We start from the raw sequence: 15,720 nt of genomic DNA, 5'->3' as shown, positions 1-15,720 counted from the left end.
CCACCCTCATTTAAATAATTCCACCAAGAAGTTAGCCCTATACCAGGCCAAGACTGAGGCACAGGTAGGGGCAACCCACTAACCGCTTGGCACAGCTTGGCCTGAGCAGGATTTGAACCCTGGGCTCTTAAATTAAAAGTTTGATACTGTATCAACCAAGCTACACGTATGTGGAGCTATATGTATACGTAAACAGAACTCCATAACTGTTCATACCAGTCAATCTACTACTATTGGGGGTGTCCTCTCTGCCCATAATCTCAAAACCTGCCCCAGCCTCTGCCAGTTGCCACAGTCAAAGTGTGCGTTTGTCTCAGCTGTTGTCTGGCAGCCTCAGATACTGCTGGATGAGATCCAACATTCCCTAGGAGGGGAATTAAAACTTTCATAAACTGCATTTTCTTTAATGCAAGTTCCTCTGGCAGGATTCATCTGCTTTCCTGTGCTCTCTCTCCCTCTCTCTCCGTCCTCCCCTCCCTCACTTGGGTTTCTAATGGACTAATCTCTAGGTGAGATCTCCCGCCTCCCCTTGGGGATCAAGTGAAACAAGGCTGGAGGATTCCATCAGTTCATTAGACAAGCAAAGAGCTCTTCCCTTCTTTCAAAACCCCCTTTCTTTCTGCGGCTTCCATCTTGGGGAAAGCAGGGGGGTGGGGGTGGGGGGATATCTCCTCCCAGCTCAGCTCAAGAACAAGGTGCTTGGTATTTTCCCTGAGCAGATGAAGACAAGCCTCTGCAGAGATGGTTTCCATCTGCAAGCAGCGAACGATGCTTAATGTTACATCATCTCCGCTGTAGGCTTGGGAGTGCAGAGATGGCCAAATTAGGAGCTAATCGGCGCACTGGGGATTGACTGTCGGGCCCCGTAACTGCCGGGATGTGATCGGAGAGAGAACACAAGCCATCCTCAGCCAACGCCGCGGTAAAGGTTGGGATTTCTGAGGCCGCTGTTGTCTAGTGCTGTCAAGGTCAGCAGGTTCGGGTTCACTGAACGGTCAGGATGGTTTGAATTACTGGCACTGCCTGCTGATTCCTCCACTGATTGTGATCTGTCTCCCTGCGCCTGCTGTGGGACGCTGCCTCTCGTCCGGGTGCTGTGGATGGTGGGGGGCATGTGGACACTGGAGGGGCAGGTGCTCCCCATAAACAGGATGGGTTTTTCAGAAGGTTTTAAAGAGCAAAGGCTACAACAGCCAGAGGCCTGAGGCACAACGCTCCGTGCAATGGGCAGCACTACACAGAGGTAGTGCTTTCCATATCCAACCCTTTCTGGGGACTCAGCCCTGCTGCCCCTATTTCCCCAGCCTGGAAATTTCTGAATCCACCTTGGTCTCTGCCCTCTGTGGAGAAGATGCTCACACCCTGGCTTGTCCTGGGGTGAAGAAGGGACTGTCAGACAAGATCTTCATCCACTGCTGTACATACAACCTTATTAACTAAAGAGCAGACTGGAACACAGGCCTCTAGGAAAACCATTTTTGCAAAGGTTTTTTCTCCTCAAACACACCTGTGCATGTGTAAAAGAAAATAAAGGGCTGAGCTAGCTAGTATGTCTCTAAAGTTATGTCCCCAAAGGGCAGATGACAATGTTTAGCAACATGAAGGCCAGGCCAGGACAAACAATTGCTCATGCATATGAATGAAGCCACCTGAAAATGGAACAAATATACCAGGCTTGATAGGAGAGAAGTGTGGGTGCTGGTGTGAGCATTCAGGTGTGAACTGGTACGAATTTGGATTTGTGTGCTGGCATAAGTGGGCATACCTAAGTTGTGTGTGTGGGTGCATAGGTCAGTTTGTGTGAGTGTGCATGTGCAGGCTTCCCTGAGCATTATGTGCATGGATGAATGTGAATATGCATGCACAGGGGCTGGCATTCATATGCCTACCCAGCAGACAGTGAGGATGGGACAAGGTGTGTGTACTTCTGAGTGTGTGGCAAAGAGTGCAACAGAGCGAATGAGCAATGCATGCATGTAAATAGCTTCTGCTTTGTTTGGCACAGGTGTATCTCAATGGTGGTGTTGCTCTGTGACCCTCATTGGGGTTGCATCTGAGAGGAATTGGGCTCTGTGTATTCACCTGTTTGTATATATGAATCTGCCAGTCTATAGAGGCCTCAGTGCAGAGAGTTGAATGTGTATGTTGATATTTCCCTAAAGCTACTCCCATCCATATGCTCCTGTAAAGGTCTGGGGTTGTCCATCCACTGTACCTGGGCGTATACCTGCCTGTGTACACATAGGGGAGAATACATGGTAAGAAGGAGGCTGTGGCAGATTGCCCAAACATACTTATGCAGCACTGCCAGAATGCCTCTGAACATGGTGGGCAACAACTGGAAGTCACCACAGGCTAAGTCCTGTCCAACTTCCCTGGGTAAAAGAAAGCTCCCCATTTTCCCAATCCCACTGCAGACTGCCAGGACTCTGGACGAATGAGAGGCCGGTAGTGTACCTCCGGAAGCAGATACAAACTGCCCCTTACTTCTGTCCTTCCCTCCTTGCCCCATCCCCCTCCCAAGCAGAGGAAGGGGGACAGACCCCAATGTCTTGCTGGTTTACATTAATGAGATACACAGAGGGTAATCCAGCAATGGATTCAGCTCTACAAAAGGAGGTAATAGCAGGCTGCCATGAACAGAGCAGCTCAGGTAATTGGTTTATCTATCTAGAAGCAGTGGTAGCAATCTCTGCACAGACAGACTAGCAGTAAAGTCTCTTCCTTAAGGCTATTTCCTTTGTCTTTTCAATTGCTTGCACATCCATGTGAGAGAGAGAGAGAGAGAAAGAGAGGGGGAGAGAGAGAGAGAAAGAGCAAGAGAGAGAGAGAGAGAGAGAGAAATGTTAATTTGTGAATTAATGGCTTTTCTCAGCGGAATTGTAAATTCAAATGTCACCTCACACGGTGACACTGCGGCTGGGCTGCTGAAGAAGCAATGATAAGATTCCCCCCCCAACACTGACACACACATGGCTCCCCCACCTCCACAGAAGATAGCTGCGGAGTGGAACATGCTACTTTTAATTTGCAGTAACACCACAGCAGAGGTCTGCAATAATGACTGCTTTCCGAGCTGCCCTTCCTAAACCCAGGCCACTTTTCTTTCCCCATTCCGACCCCAGCCACTTCTGCTACCCTCCTACCCTCCCCATTTCAAATATGTACAATCTGAGTCCAAGACAACCTATTATCTCCAAGTTCCCCCTCCCCACAAACTCATCAAAGGATAATCTAAGGGAGGGCTCTTTTCAAACTGATGCCTCTGCAACCCTCTCTTTTCTCCTGCAATAATCAGGTGAATTAATGACCCTGAAGTTAGAATGAGCACTGATACTCCGGCCCTGCGCAGCGTAGGGGAGAAAGCCTTCATTGTTTTCAAGCAGGAGGCGGGCAGCAGTGAGAGAGATTCATGGATGGAGATTGAATATGCAATTTTCTTTCACCTTGCCAAGAGCTGCCCCTGGGCTGTGCCTGGCCTAAATTTTTTTTCCCTTTGCCATCTCTGCCTTATCCAGTCCTCCCACCTCCCTTCTATTCTTTCCAGAAAATTACCTTCAAAATTGATTTCCACTTTTACAAACAAATATAATGGGAACATGGGGAAAAAAAAACTCGGGCTGTGATGAATTAGGGCTGTCAGGTCCTTCCAAGTCCCCTTTGTTTTTGTTTTACTGCCTGATAGGATCTTTGTTTTTCCAGCAGCTGGGAATAGGGCCCCTGCCCGGCCAGTCGCGGTGGGACATAGGCTCCATCACTGGGGAACCTCAGCACCCATCACTGTGCTAGCCCCAGCCCCAACACTGTGATAAGTCATTGCCTATTGCAGCATGGCACTTAAGCCCTGATGTCATGATACAACTGATCCATTATGGTAATGCAATAAATCCCAGGCACCATGCTACCTAGCTCCTCTTGTCACAATACATGTATACACATATCTGCCAAGCTTCCTCAGGAGATCCTCAGTCCACTACTCCTGCTGCCCTGTGCCATATCAAACTGATCTTCACTCATCACTTGTCCTCACTATCTTGTTAAGTCACCTTGGTCCACTGTCCTCTCATCACTCATCATCATCACATCACTCTTGTGTCTGTTTGTCATGACACCCTTTCTCCCCTTCATGTCACCAGTCATCCCCAATGCATTGTCATCTCTGCATCTATTCACAGGGAACCCCAGTCCTTGTCATAGCATCAGGTGGCACCCCATAGCCAAGACATACCCAACACCCATCACTTCATCCTTATGTCCTGCTACCACATCACCTCTCACCTCCCTTGCAACATCATTCTATGCTCCCCTGCAGCATCACCTCTGCACTATGTCCACCTTACCTCCCTTACTATATCAGCATAGGTCCCATTGCCATGTCCCCTCTGGTCCTCATCACACCATCTTCCCTGTGCCCCACTGCCATGTACTAGAATCCTCCACCACAATATTGCCTCATCTTGTCCCACTATTTTATCCATGGCGCTCATCACCCTCTTAGCTCTAATTATTCATTCTGTTCCCCCTAATCTGTAAGCCTCCCAAAATATAGAACAGGTTAAAATACACGCTTCAACTATGTATAGAGGAGACAGAAAGACACCCAGACAGATGTAAACAGAGCTGGGGAAAAACACAGAGGGAGAAGCACAAGAGAATACTTTTCTGAGGATTGGGAGGAGTCTTAGCTGCATGGGCTAGATGACCCTTGAGGTCCCTTCCAACCCTCTGATTCTATGATTCGTGCTGGCACAGCAGTGAGAGCTGTGCACCTAGGACTGCACCCCTCCTCCTTCAACAGAAGAAGGAGAATTCATGGACATCTCCATGTCCATGTCACCTGAGCCCTGCCCAATTCCATGCAAACACTGCTGACTGTACCTCCAGCTTGGGTTATATATGGGAAGTACAGAACTGCCATTTCTGGGAGGCAAGGCCAAGAACCTTTTCGACACAAGCACACAACCATTAATCCTAACACACTACACCCCAGTCACATGACCATGCAGAGACACTGCTCCCACAAGTACACATAAATAGACCGTGTGCACAAATAAATGACAGTCACGTAAATCCATGGAAAAATACCCTCCCTAACTACAGATAAATATACCCTAAATGGTGCACAAAAATACATAATATTGAAACAATTATGTTTGTGCAACACAAATAATACAAACAATGCATACAAATAAGTATACAAATGCATGTACACAGCTTTCACGTGAACACACTTGGATGCAAACTAGACACACAATCTATATTCACACAAATGCACATACGCAGCACTCACCCAAATCCACATTGCAACGTTTTCACATATACACTCACCCCCTGCACACAAATACATATTGCTCCCACAAACACGCACATGCAACACCCTCACACAAACATTTATAACTGCAAACTATACACATATACAGAACACTAGTACACATAAATGCAAACTACACATATATACAACTCCCTCACCAGTGTTGATGCACCCAAAATACATAAACAATTCACCCAAGAACACACCGTCATAAACATGCACACAAATTAAGTGTTCAAATATACAACTCACATATATACAGATACATTCAATCTACATAAATATACTAGGCTAACATAATACACACACAAAATAAACATAAAAATACATAAAGCTTACACAAATACATATGCACTCAAAATAAGCATATAAATACACAAAACACACAGAAATACACATTCATACTACTCACACAGCGACATATGCATACTAAAATGCTATTATGCAACCTGTATATACTAAGTGCATACAAATATATTCAGGTTGGCACACATTTTTCAGACAAATATATATAAGCATGCAAGAAATGCCAGTGCAGACATACTGCTCACCCAAAACCTATAGATGGACATGGAAAAAAGTAATTTTATCTTAGCAATATATCCTAGCATATATAAATGCAAAAAACAAATGCACTTGTGTCCCTGGATTCATAAATGCACGTGCCGAAGCACCATACACACGCAGACACAAATACACTGCAGGGCAGATCAGCTTGTCCTCAGATGTCACTGAACCATGGCAAACTAAGCAGCAACACAAGCTTTGGATGCGTTCTGCTCAAACTGCCTTCGTTTTAACTCTCCCTCACCTGTAGTCCTGCTGAGTAGTACATGTCCTTCCCATATCTCCCCACAACTCCCAGCATACACATGCGTGCATACAGGCACATGCACACACACGCACACCATAGTGTGCATAGACCTTGGCAGAGCTGTGCTGGTACCAGCTAACACTGCTCTCTAGTTAGGGCTGCTGTTGCTTATGCATTGCTCTTTCCTCTCCTCAGGCTTTCCCCACTCCCCTCTCTCCTCTTCCCAGCACCCTCTCCCCTTTCAGGCCATCCCTATGCAGAGAGGTGGGATGACTGGCAGGTGTCTTTCACTTCTACATCCTAATCTCCTTGCTGCTGGGAGTCTCACCAGAAACAGACCCTGGGGGGCTTCACTGAGAATACACTGCCTCTTCAAACTACAACTTCATCTGGAGCAGAAGGAAGCTGTTAACTATGCTTGCGCTGACAAAAAAAATCGTGCTGTAGGTTCGACCCAGACACATCTGTCTGCTACACAGCTATGGGCAGGCACAACTGAAGGGCCTAAAACAGTACAGTCACTGGAGGGATGAAAGGGAAGAAAATCACAGCATGAAACAAGACAGGCACACCTCAGTCCACGTGCAAAGTTCTAGCCACTAGCAACAACACACCCAGTACCTGTCTGCAGTGCCACAAACCCAAGTGTTCACCTGTAACAAGACAATCATATAACAAAAAAAAAGCAAACACACCCATCTGCAGTGACCCCAAAGCACAATATGAACACCCACACCAGAAATAGTGATATTTTTGCATAGCCTAAACTGACTCAAGAGTACTCAGGTGTCTTTAACAACACAACTATATGGAATCACACAACACACCCAAACACTGCATTGATGTTTGCATATGTTGTATCACTAGATGCGGTAATACAACCATATGGTCTGGCACAATGGCCTTTACAACAGCCCAAGCACAGCAGGGAAAAGCAAACACATTTCATTAAGTGCTACAAGCATTCCTCTTTGCATAGATAATGACACAATCACACAGCAGACAACAACATACTCTATCTGTAATGACACAACCCTGGAACAATGAGCAAAACAACCAATCACACTATACATAATGAAACAGTAAGCTGACATGGAACACCACAAACACACAGTCTGAAAAGAGAGAACACCAGCATTGCAATAACAGAACCACACAATGTCACAGCCACATGATATGCCATGTTACCCACAATGAATGAGCTACATAAGCTGCAAAAACAAGCGATGTCACCTGAAGTGACACAACAATACTGCCTGCAACACCACCTACAATGAAACTGGCTCATTTCCTGTAATGAAAACACACAGTTGTAGAATGAATAATTCTATAACTGCAGCAGCTGCAATGACACTTTTATATGCAGTGACACAGCTGCAATATCACAATCCCACCACCATCCATGAGACAACTATGTCACAACAAACAACACAACTATGCTTCCTGCAAAGATATGATGACAACGTTGGCAGCGACACATCATCTGCAATGCAATCACCCTGCCACTAGTAATGATATAACCATTCCACTTGGAAGAACACACTCACACAACACTTACAAATGTCACAACATCTGTGGTGTGTCTCCTCAGCAACAGAAACTACCACAAGCCTGTCAAGCCTTTCATTTGCCGCCAACATGAGATGCCCACAGACCAGAGACACAAGTTCAAGGTCTTGGTCCTTCCCTTTAAAGTACTTCACAGCTTAGACCTCAGGGAATCTAAAAAGGTCATCTGGAGCACAAGGATGAAGATCATGGTCAACGACTGTGCTCCTTTCAGGAAATTCAAAGTTAAAACTCATCTGTGCAAGTGACAACTTTCTTGGGCCTGGTCTGGGATTATTCAGTGAACTCCCTCAGGAAGTCTGAGATTATTCAGTGAACTGACCATTGTGAATTTTGTCCCCCTCCGCCCCAGACCCAAAGCACTTTTTTCTAGCTGCAGTCACTAATACAAGCACCAAGCACTGCACAGCTAGGAAAAACAAACACGCCCCACCAAACCAGAACACTCCACTGCTGACACAATTCTCCCCCTGGGCAGAGGCTGAGCAAATGAACCACATGACAGATGTTAATCAAAACCCTTAATGCAAGTTGGAGGGGGCTTAGATACTATGGCGATGAGGGTGGAATTAAAGCTTATATAAATGAGACAGGAAACACAATACCTGAAACACATACCACCACACCTTGAATGATACAGCCATACCACCCACTACAACACAGTGCCCTACTTGGAATAACAGTTGCTCTGCCTGCAACAGTACAACCAACACACCTTGACCAATACAGCTATCCTGCTTGCAGCAGCATAGCCAACTCTCCTGGAACAACACAACTGCGCTATTTACAATACACCCAACCCACTTTGATGCAGTCACAATGCCTGCAGTGACACAGCTCCCACTTTGTCCACTACAATCACACCACTGACAGCAACACAGGCATCCCTGGAATGATGCAAGTATACTGCCTGCAACACCACTGCCAAGACAACTTGAATCGATGCACTCACACCACATGCAACAGCACAACTGTTCCACTTTGAACAGCAAAATGATAGTACCTGCAATACCACCACCAACATGCCCTGAATAGTCCTCACCACCTTCAACAAATACATCCATTCCCCCCCTTGAGTAACACAACTGCACCGCCTGCAACACCACAACCAAGGCACACTGAACAAAACACTCACACCACCTGCAACAACATAGCCACCCCCTTTGAACAGCACACTTATTCCGCGGCATCCACACAGCACCGTATCCCTCACTGAGAGGTAAATCATCTTGTCATCAAAATGACAGCTCACAATAGGAAAAGGAGAACGCTTATCTGCTTTCAAGCTCTCTCCTCCATCTCCGCTGGGGATACTGTTATGCAAACAGCGTCAGTATTATTGCCACTTATACTAACAATCACTCCATCCACCTCCTCTCCCACAAAACCACTGCCGATATTAGCACTGATAATACTAACAACCCTGTGGGTTTTATTACTACTGATACTAATAATAGCAGACACATTACGCCTGCTCATGCCAATAGCACACGGCAGCTACAATCTCCGCTAATGCCGATAATACTTGTGGATATTACCCCTGCCATTGTCAGCACTGCAGATATTATTGCCATTAATGCCATCAAATATTACAGATATTGTCACAGGCCGAGACTAATAAGGCTGACATTCTTGCAGCAGAGATATTAACATGGCAGGAACTATGGTCCAATAGGAGCATTTAGATCTGTAAAAGACACTGTCTTTCTATCTGTCCCATGTACGTGTGTGCACCTATCTTCCTCCTATCTCCACATTTATCTATTCTAGATATGTCCACCTGTCTGTCTATTCCAGATAAGTCTCTCTATCCCTCTGTTCTGTACACCTGCCTATTCAGATAAGTCTCTCTATCCCTCTGTTCTGTACCCCTGCCTGTCCCATTCATATGCATGCATCTATCTTTATCCCTATCTATCTATTCAATACCCATGTGTCTGTCTGTCTCATATACATGCATGCAACTATGTAATACTGTTATGCAGAGCCTTTGGCTGTGCTATCTTAGAGCCACTAATTCTTGTCTGTGGTGGGTCGCTCCATTCTCTCCCCTTCAGACCATCTCATGAGGTCTGGTGGAAGAGGGAGCAGCATCATGCTGTGGCAGTGTGCCTTCACCCTCTCTCACTCTGGAGCATATCTGCTCTTTGGCAGGCTCTGGGCCCCACCCCTAGCAGTGCCTGCTGTCCAGAGAGCAAGGAGGGGCTCACTCAGGCACTGTAGGCAGAATGCTACCAGCCAGAAACTCCTGAACTCCAGCAGCTGTGGCGCTGATGCCCTCTGCCACCTTGGGCAAGTCACTTCACCTCACAATGCCTCCTTCTCTCTCTACAGCAGGGGTGGGCAAGGGCTAAAAGTGATACTGCCCCACCCCACAGTGAGGTCGGGGGCTCTGCTAAGCAAAGAATTCTGCACTTGTAGGGACAAACTCTGCAGGCCCTGCTCCGAGGTCAGCTTCACCAGCTCCTTCCTCTGATTAGCAGGTGCTCAGAGCCCTGCAGAGCAGACATCTTCCTACCACAGCACACTCCACAGTGACAGTGGGCCAGGGTCCCCCTAAACTCCTGGCAGACACACCTGGCTGTCAGTCTCCATCACTGATCCTGCCTCGTACATCCGTCTGGCTCCCTTGCCTGGTTTAGGAGTTCGGCTACATCATCTTGACACATAATTATCTCCCCTCTTCTTAATCATCTGTGTTAGTGTGTAATGCAGGTGCCAGCTGCAGCAAGGAGAAGTATGAGGGGAAGCAGGGAGAGAAGAGGGCAGCTCAGCTCCCATCTCCCCCCTACCTCACCCAGCACACCACTAACTGATTTCAGAATCATGGAGTCAGGGGTGAACTGGCAACCCACCGCCTGGAGAAGATGAACCTTACTTGGAGAGTAATTCCACCTGCAGTGGGGATTCCCAATATAGCTGAAAGAGTCAGCACTGCCCCCCACTACACATAGTCTATGTGGTGATTAACCCTAGCAGAGCTGGCACAAAAGAGGGGGCTTTTTAAATGCAATAAGCAAACTGGGGAGGGATGAATACCAGTAAATGGCCAGCTGACAAGGTGCTCAGCACCCATGGGAAGTACCAGGAAGGGGACTGTATCACCTACTCATGGTAGCAAACAGCAGTGCACCATTAAATTCCTGCCTCACCAATTCCCCCTTCCTCACTGCTAAGACAAGTGAAAGCCTGAGAAGACAGATCAAGGATAAGAGAAGGGTATTGGTTGAAGAGAATCTCATCCTGGGGAGCTTCTATTCCCAAGGCCCAATGCTGCAAGGTGGTGAGTGCCTTGGTCAGCAGAGTCCATTGCAATTCAGATTCTCAGCACTTAGCAGGGTGTGTTCAGCAAAGCATGGGGAGATTCAGCTGGTAAAAGAGGCCTGAAGAGGAGGGAAACTAAGAAAGTGCTGGTGGTGGTGGTAGGTGAGTACGCAGATGGGCTGTCACTGGGGAGGGCAGAATTGAGACATTCCTCTAAAGGGATTAAACAGAACCTGCAACATGCAACTGCGGACACTGAAAGAGTTCTGAACACTCCACGGGGCTCAGGCCTGGGCACACTGGCTCCTAGGTGGACACAGGGGAGTGCCCCTGATTCAGGATTTCTTTTCCTTCAAAAATCAAACTGGGAATGGCTCAGGGAGGCCAGCAGTAGCTACCCAGACTGCCAATATAGCAATGTATAAATGTCCCCATTTGAGATGCTTTGGATTTGCTATTTTTATTAGATCATCCCAAACAACTTGGAGTCTGGGACTGGAATTTAGCAACCGGGAGGGTCAGTCTGACATGCACTGATCTCCCAGATGTTTGGAGGGAAGGAACTGCTGAAGCCAGATGAGCTGTTTCATTGCTATCAAGGCACTAAGGTTCCTTGTCAGGAATGCAGGTGAAACACTGCCTCAGGAGCCTCATAACCACTTCCAAACACTGCCTCAGTTTTCATACCTGCAAGGGGAATCCATCACTCAGGACAAAGTGACCCTGAGTCAATTTATGCATGAAAAATATCAGAGGCTTTGCAAAAGTGGTAGGTCAAAACCAAAACATCTGGACCCAAACAGTTCCAAACATGGCAGAGGCTTTCTTCCCCTCCTACACACCTTTTCTTTGATTGAACTTTCCCAGGCCTCCACCGTCATCTAATCTGGAACTGGCTCTTCATCTGAGGCCTGATCCAACAAGTGCACAACTGCCTGGGATTGCAAGGGTCTTTTCCAATCCAATATTCTTAAACCTCCTCATTTGCTCTAAGAGGATCTAAACTGGATCCCTGAATTCAAGACTGTTCTCTCTAAATCCTCACTTTTAATTGGGCAGGGTGAGGTCTAATGTTTGACTCTTCCTTGGAGTCAATGGATTCACTTGGACCCAAAACTCAAGTGTGAAACTCAAAGGTGTGAGAGAACCCTATGACAACCAGAGCCAAGAAAATGCTTGTCAGTATTTTGGTGTGCGGCTGTTGTCTTAGTAGGACTCCCACTTCCCCCACCAGGGCCGTCCCGGGGGGGGGGGGGGTGAATCGGGGCAACTGCCCCGGGCTCCGCGCTTTGGGGGGCCCTGCAGAGCCGGGCAGCATGGCCATGGCAACTCCGCACTGCTGCCAGCTTCACGTCTAGCTGCTCAGCACCGCTGCCTCCATTTGGCAACGGAGGGCACCCCGCCCCCGTCCCCCCGTTGCCAAATCCGCCGCTGGCTTCCTCACATCTGGGGGCGCGCACCCTGTTCAGATCGCCTCTGCCCCACCGCCAAGTAATGCAGAGGTAGCAGGACTCCCTGTCTTTTAATTTATCCTATTTAACCTGTAGATTGCAGGGCATGTGCTACGTAAAGTCAGACTTTACCACTAGGAGGGGCCTTTCACACAACAGGCAAGAGGAGGAAGTGACAGATTAAGGCAGGACTAAAGGGAGCAGGCTGAAAAGTCCTCCCTCCCCCTACCCACACTCAAGTTAAACAGTAAGGTTTAAAGGAACACATTTGCAAAACTGCCGCAGGAAAGCCGAGACTCCACTTCCCTTCCTGAGGTTGTCCACCCAGGAGACACAAATCAGCTGGGGTCTCCATCCACATCATCCCAACCAAGATCCATTTCACCATCAATGCATCCCAGGCACAGGAAGAGAAGCAGCAATCCTAATCCCTAATTCCTGTGATGACTGGGGGGAGGGGTAAAATAACCCCACAGGCCCACTCTGCTTAGCAGAACTTCCTCCCTGCACCCTATAACATTGCAAATGCATCAACTGCCACAGAGAAGGAGACTAATGGAAAACATGGCCCCTAATATCACTGGAGGTAATATGGCTCATGACACCTTGCAGGAAAAGAGTCACTGGACAGGGGAGTCTAGGAGGAAAGTGTCTTCCCACCCCATTGCTGGTGCTGATCTGAGGTGGCATCAAGGTGACCTTATTTTCCTGTGGTTCAAAGCCCAGGCACCTGCTGGCACCTGAGGGGTTTGGTTCCAGCTATTTCCAGTAGTGAATGGGCTGGGGATCAGCTCCAGCGACGGAGGCGGCTGCTCCACCCGCTGAGCAGATGTCTGGAGGCTGTAGCCTGTCAGGAGAGGCCTCAGGAGAAGAATGTTCCAAGCCAGCAGGCCAGTGCAGGGAACGGGACTCTGTCACTAAAACTGATCTAGCCTCGAAGCAGCTGCAAGGCCTGGCCTGAAATCGGAGCCTGTGCATGGGGACAAAGAACAGAACCGGGAGGATGAGCCTGTCCCCTCCTCCCCCTACCTTCATCACGTTTCCTCTTCTCGCCATTCGACCGAGGAATCCCCAGGATCCCGTTAATGGAGTAAGAGCCCACTGGATCATTGGAGGCACTGGAGACGGGAGGGGATGCTGTACTGGGAACTGGACAAAACGAGAAGGGAAAAAGGGCCATAAGGAGAGCAGCACAGCACTCAGGGAGCCCCCAGCTGAAAGCTATCCCTCCCCACAGTCTCCCAGGAAAGCCCTGGCCATTAACCAACCTCCTGGTTCGTTTCAGTAATGGGTCCCTACACTAGTACAGAGAATGCCTGTTGCTGGGTCCCAGCCTTGCCACATACTCTCTGCAGTCTCGCTACCCAGTACCCCCACAGCCTTACAGTACCTGCCAGCGCTACCAAACCACCTCCGCATTGCATCAAACAACCCTTCAAGCCCCCTCTGACCCCATCAGTTTTCCATCAAAGAGCTAAGATTTACCAGTATATCCCAGTTCAGATCAATTCCTAACCAATGCATTCCAGGGGAATCCAGGGCAACGTCACCATAACCCACCCAGGCTAAGGACTTTCCAATCTATTAACGTACTGACAAGTGTAAGAACTCCCCCTCCCAGCATTCCCCAGCAGGGATGTGCATGTCCCATCATATCCCACATCAACCTTTCAGATATCACCCTAATCCAACCAGTGAAGAACCATGACCCTTAGAGGATACATCCTAGCTTTGGTTAAAGCTACACTGGCATTCCAGTGTATCTTCATACACGCCAACACCTTCTACAATCTCCCTTTACAGATCAAGAGCTCAAGGTATGTACCCAACACAGATTAACAGTATGTAGTAACATCAGACAGACTACCAGTCACCAACTACAGCCGTGCAATGGCCATCACCTTTCAATGGTTTCCAGTACAACACAGTAGCAGTTAATTTATGCAGCTCATTCAGATAAAAACACCCACTCTGAAATAGCAGCAGTAGAGTGCAGCAAGCAGTACTAAAGGCATGCCAGTGGCAAACCATCACTTCCCAGAGCATTCCAGCAATTAGCTGTACATCTACATATCTGCATTCAGACTCACTTGTGCAGCTGGCTAAGCACACAGATGCTCCCTAGCATGCTGTGCTGGAGTGACCTGCACCTCTGTGTGCAACAGGATCTTCCCAGGCCAGAAGAGAAGCTAGTATAAGACAGCACTCTCCATACATTGCTGGTGCCCTCAACCGCTATCCCATACTGACCAGTGCATTTCAGATACATCCCTAAATACAGTATTGTTCTTCCAATAAGAAAGGGCACCTCTTGAGTCTATCCAGTATAGCCCAGTAAATCCCCATACAGTGGTTGATTTCTAGTAATAAACAGCACCCATGGACACCAACCCAAACAAGCCATAACACTTCACAAAATACCAGAACTGTCTTTTCAGGCTGGAATAGCTTTTGGCCACATCATCTTGTTAACAAGAGCAGCACACATGCACATGCCCGTAGCATGCACACAAAAATATACCTAACTGTGTACTTAACACAGAGCCTATGACACTCCAGATTAGCAGTCTCTTAGTGGATATTATTACAGGCTCATAATCCCAAACACACTTCAGTAAAAGCATCTCCCACACTGTCTCTGTGAAATACACGCTGATGGCGCTGCTGGAACAACAATGACCATGGTTGCCAGGTGTTGGGAACATCTTCCCCTGAGACAAGTAGGTCCCTAACTCTTAGTAACTAGACTAAGACTGAGGAGGGGAGAGAAGAGGAAGGGAATGAATGGGATAGGGGGAAAGGGGTAGGACTGGCTGAACAGTGATTTCATATTGTAACAAGTATGGTTGTAGGTAGGGAGGAAAAAGGAGAGAAAGTAAAAGAAAAAGGGGAACAAAGAGATCAGAGATTCCTCTGCAGAGATCTAAGCTTTTCTTCACATCCTGGGCCAGTTTCTGTAGAGCAACCCCACAGACTCCAGTGATTTTAGGCCAACAGAGAACAGAATCCCCTGGCTTCAGCTGTGCTGTCAGCTTGTGGACTTTCTCATTCTGATCCTGCCCTAGTGTCTCTCTGCTCTTCTTCATTCTTCCACCCCATCCTCAGCCCTTTTCCACTCTGTCTAGATCCCCCGGTCCCAGTCACCAACAAGCTGGCCTCTCTTACCTATAGTATGTCCTGGTGCTGTCACTCCTGTTCCACTCCCATCCGGCGTTGGGTGGAAAGGCTGCTGGACTTTGGTTCTGATGATCCTGGAAAAGAACAAGACTGGTTCAGACCTCCACTCCTGACAGCCCCTGCTGCCACTCCCA

The 15,720-nt window shown here is 47.8% G+C and overlaps 1 protein-coding gene across 1 annotated transcript in view; it reads right to left on the bottom strand.

The window, feature by feature from the left end:
• The window catches only part of PAX2 (paired box 2), a gene marked incomplete at its 5' end in the record, with an annotated part of 60,389 nt that extends 44,673 nt beyond the window's left edge, over positions 1-15,716 (bottom strand). The window contains 2 exons of the mRNA XM_025215257.1: positions 13,439-13,558; positions 15,575-15,716. Coding sequence (XP_025071042.1) covers positions 13,439-13,558; positions 15,575-15,716 — 262 coding nt within the window. The remainder of the gene's footprint in view (positions 1-13,438; positions 13,559-15,574) is intronic.
• Between the last annotated feature and the right edge of the window lie 4 nt (positions 15,717-15,720).

This window comes from Alligator sinensis, unplaced genomic scaffold (genome assembly GCF_000455745.1).
Source record: "Alligator sinensis unplaced genomic scaffold, ASM45574v1 scaffold264_1, whole genome shotgun sequence".
In the NCBI taxonomy this organism is placed as follows: Eukaryota; Metazoa; Chordata; order Crocodylia; family Alligatoridae; genus Alligator; species Alligator sinensis.
Note: the sequence above shows the minus strand (reverse complement) of the source record. Positions and strands in the feature narration are given on the sequence as shown.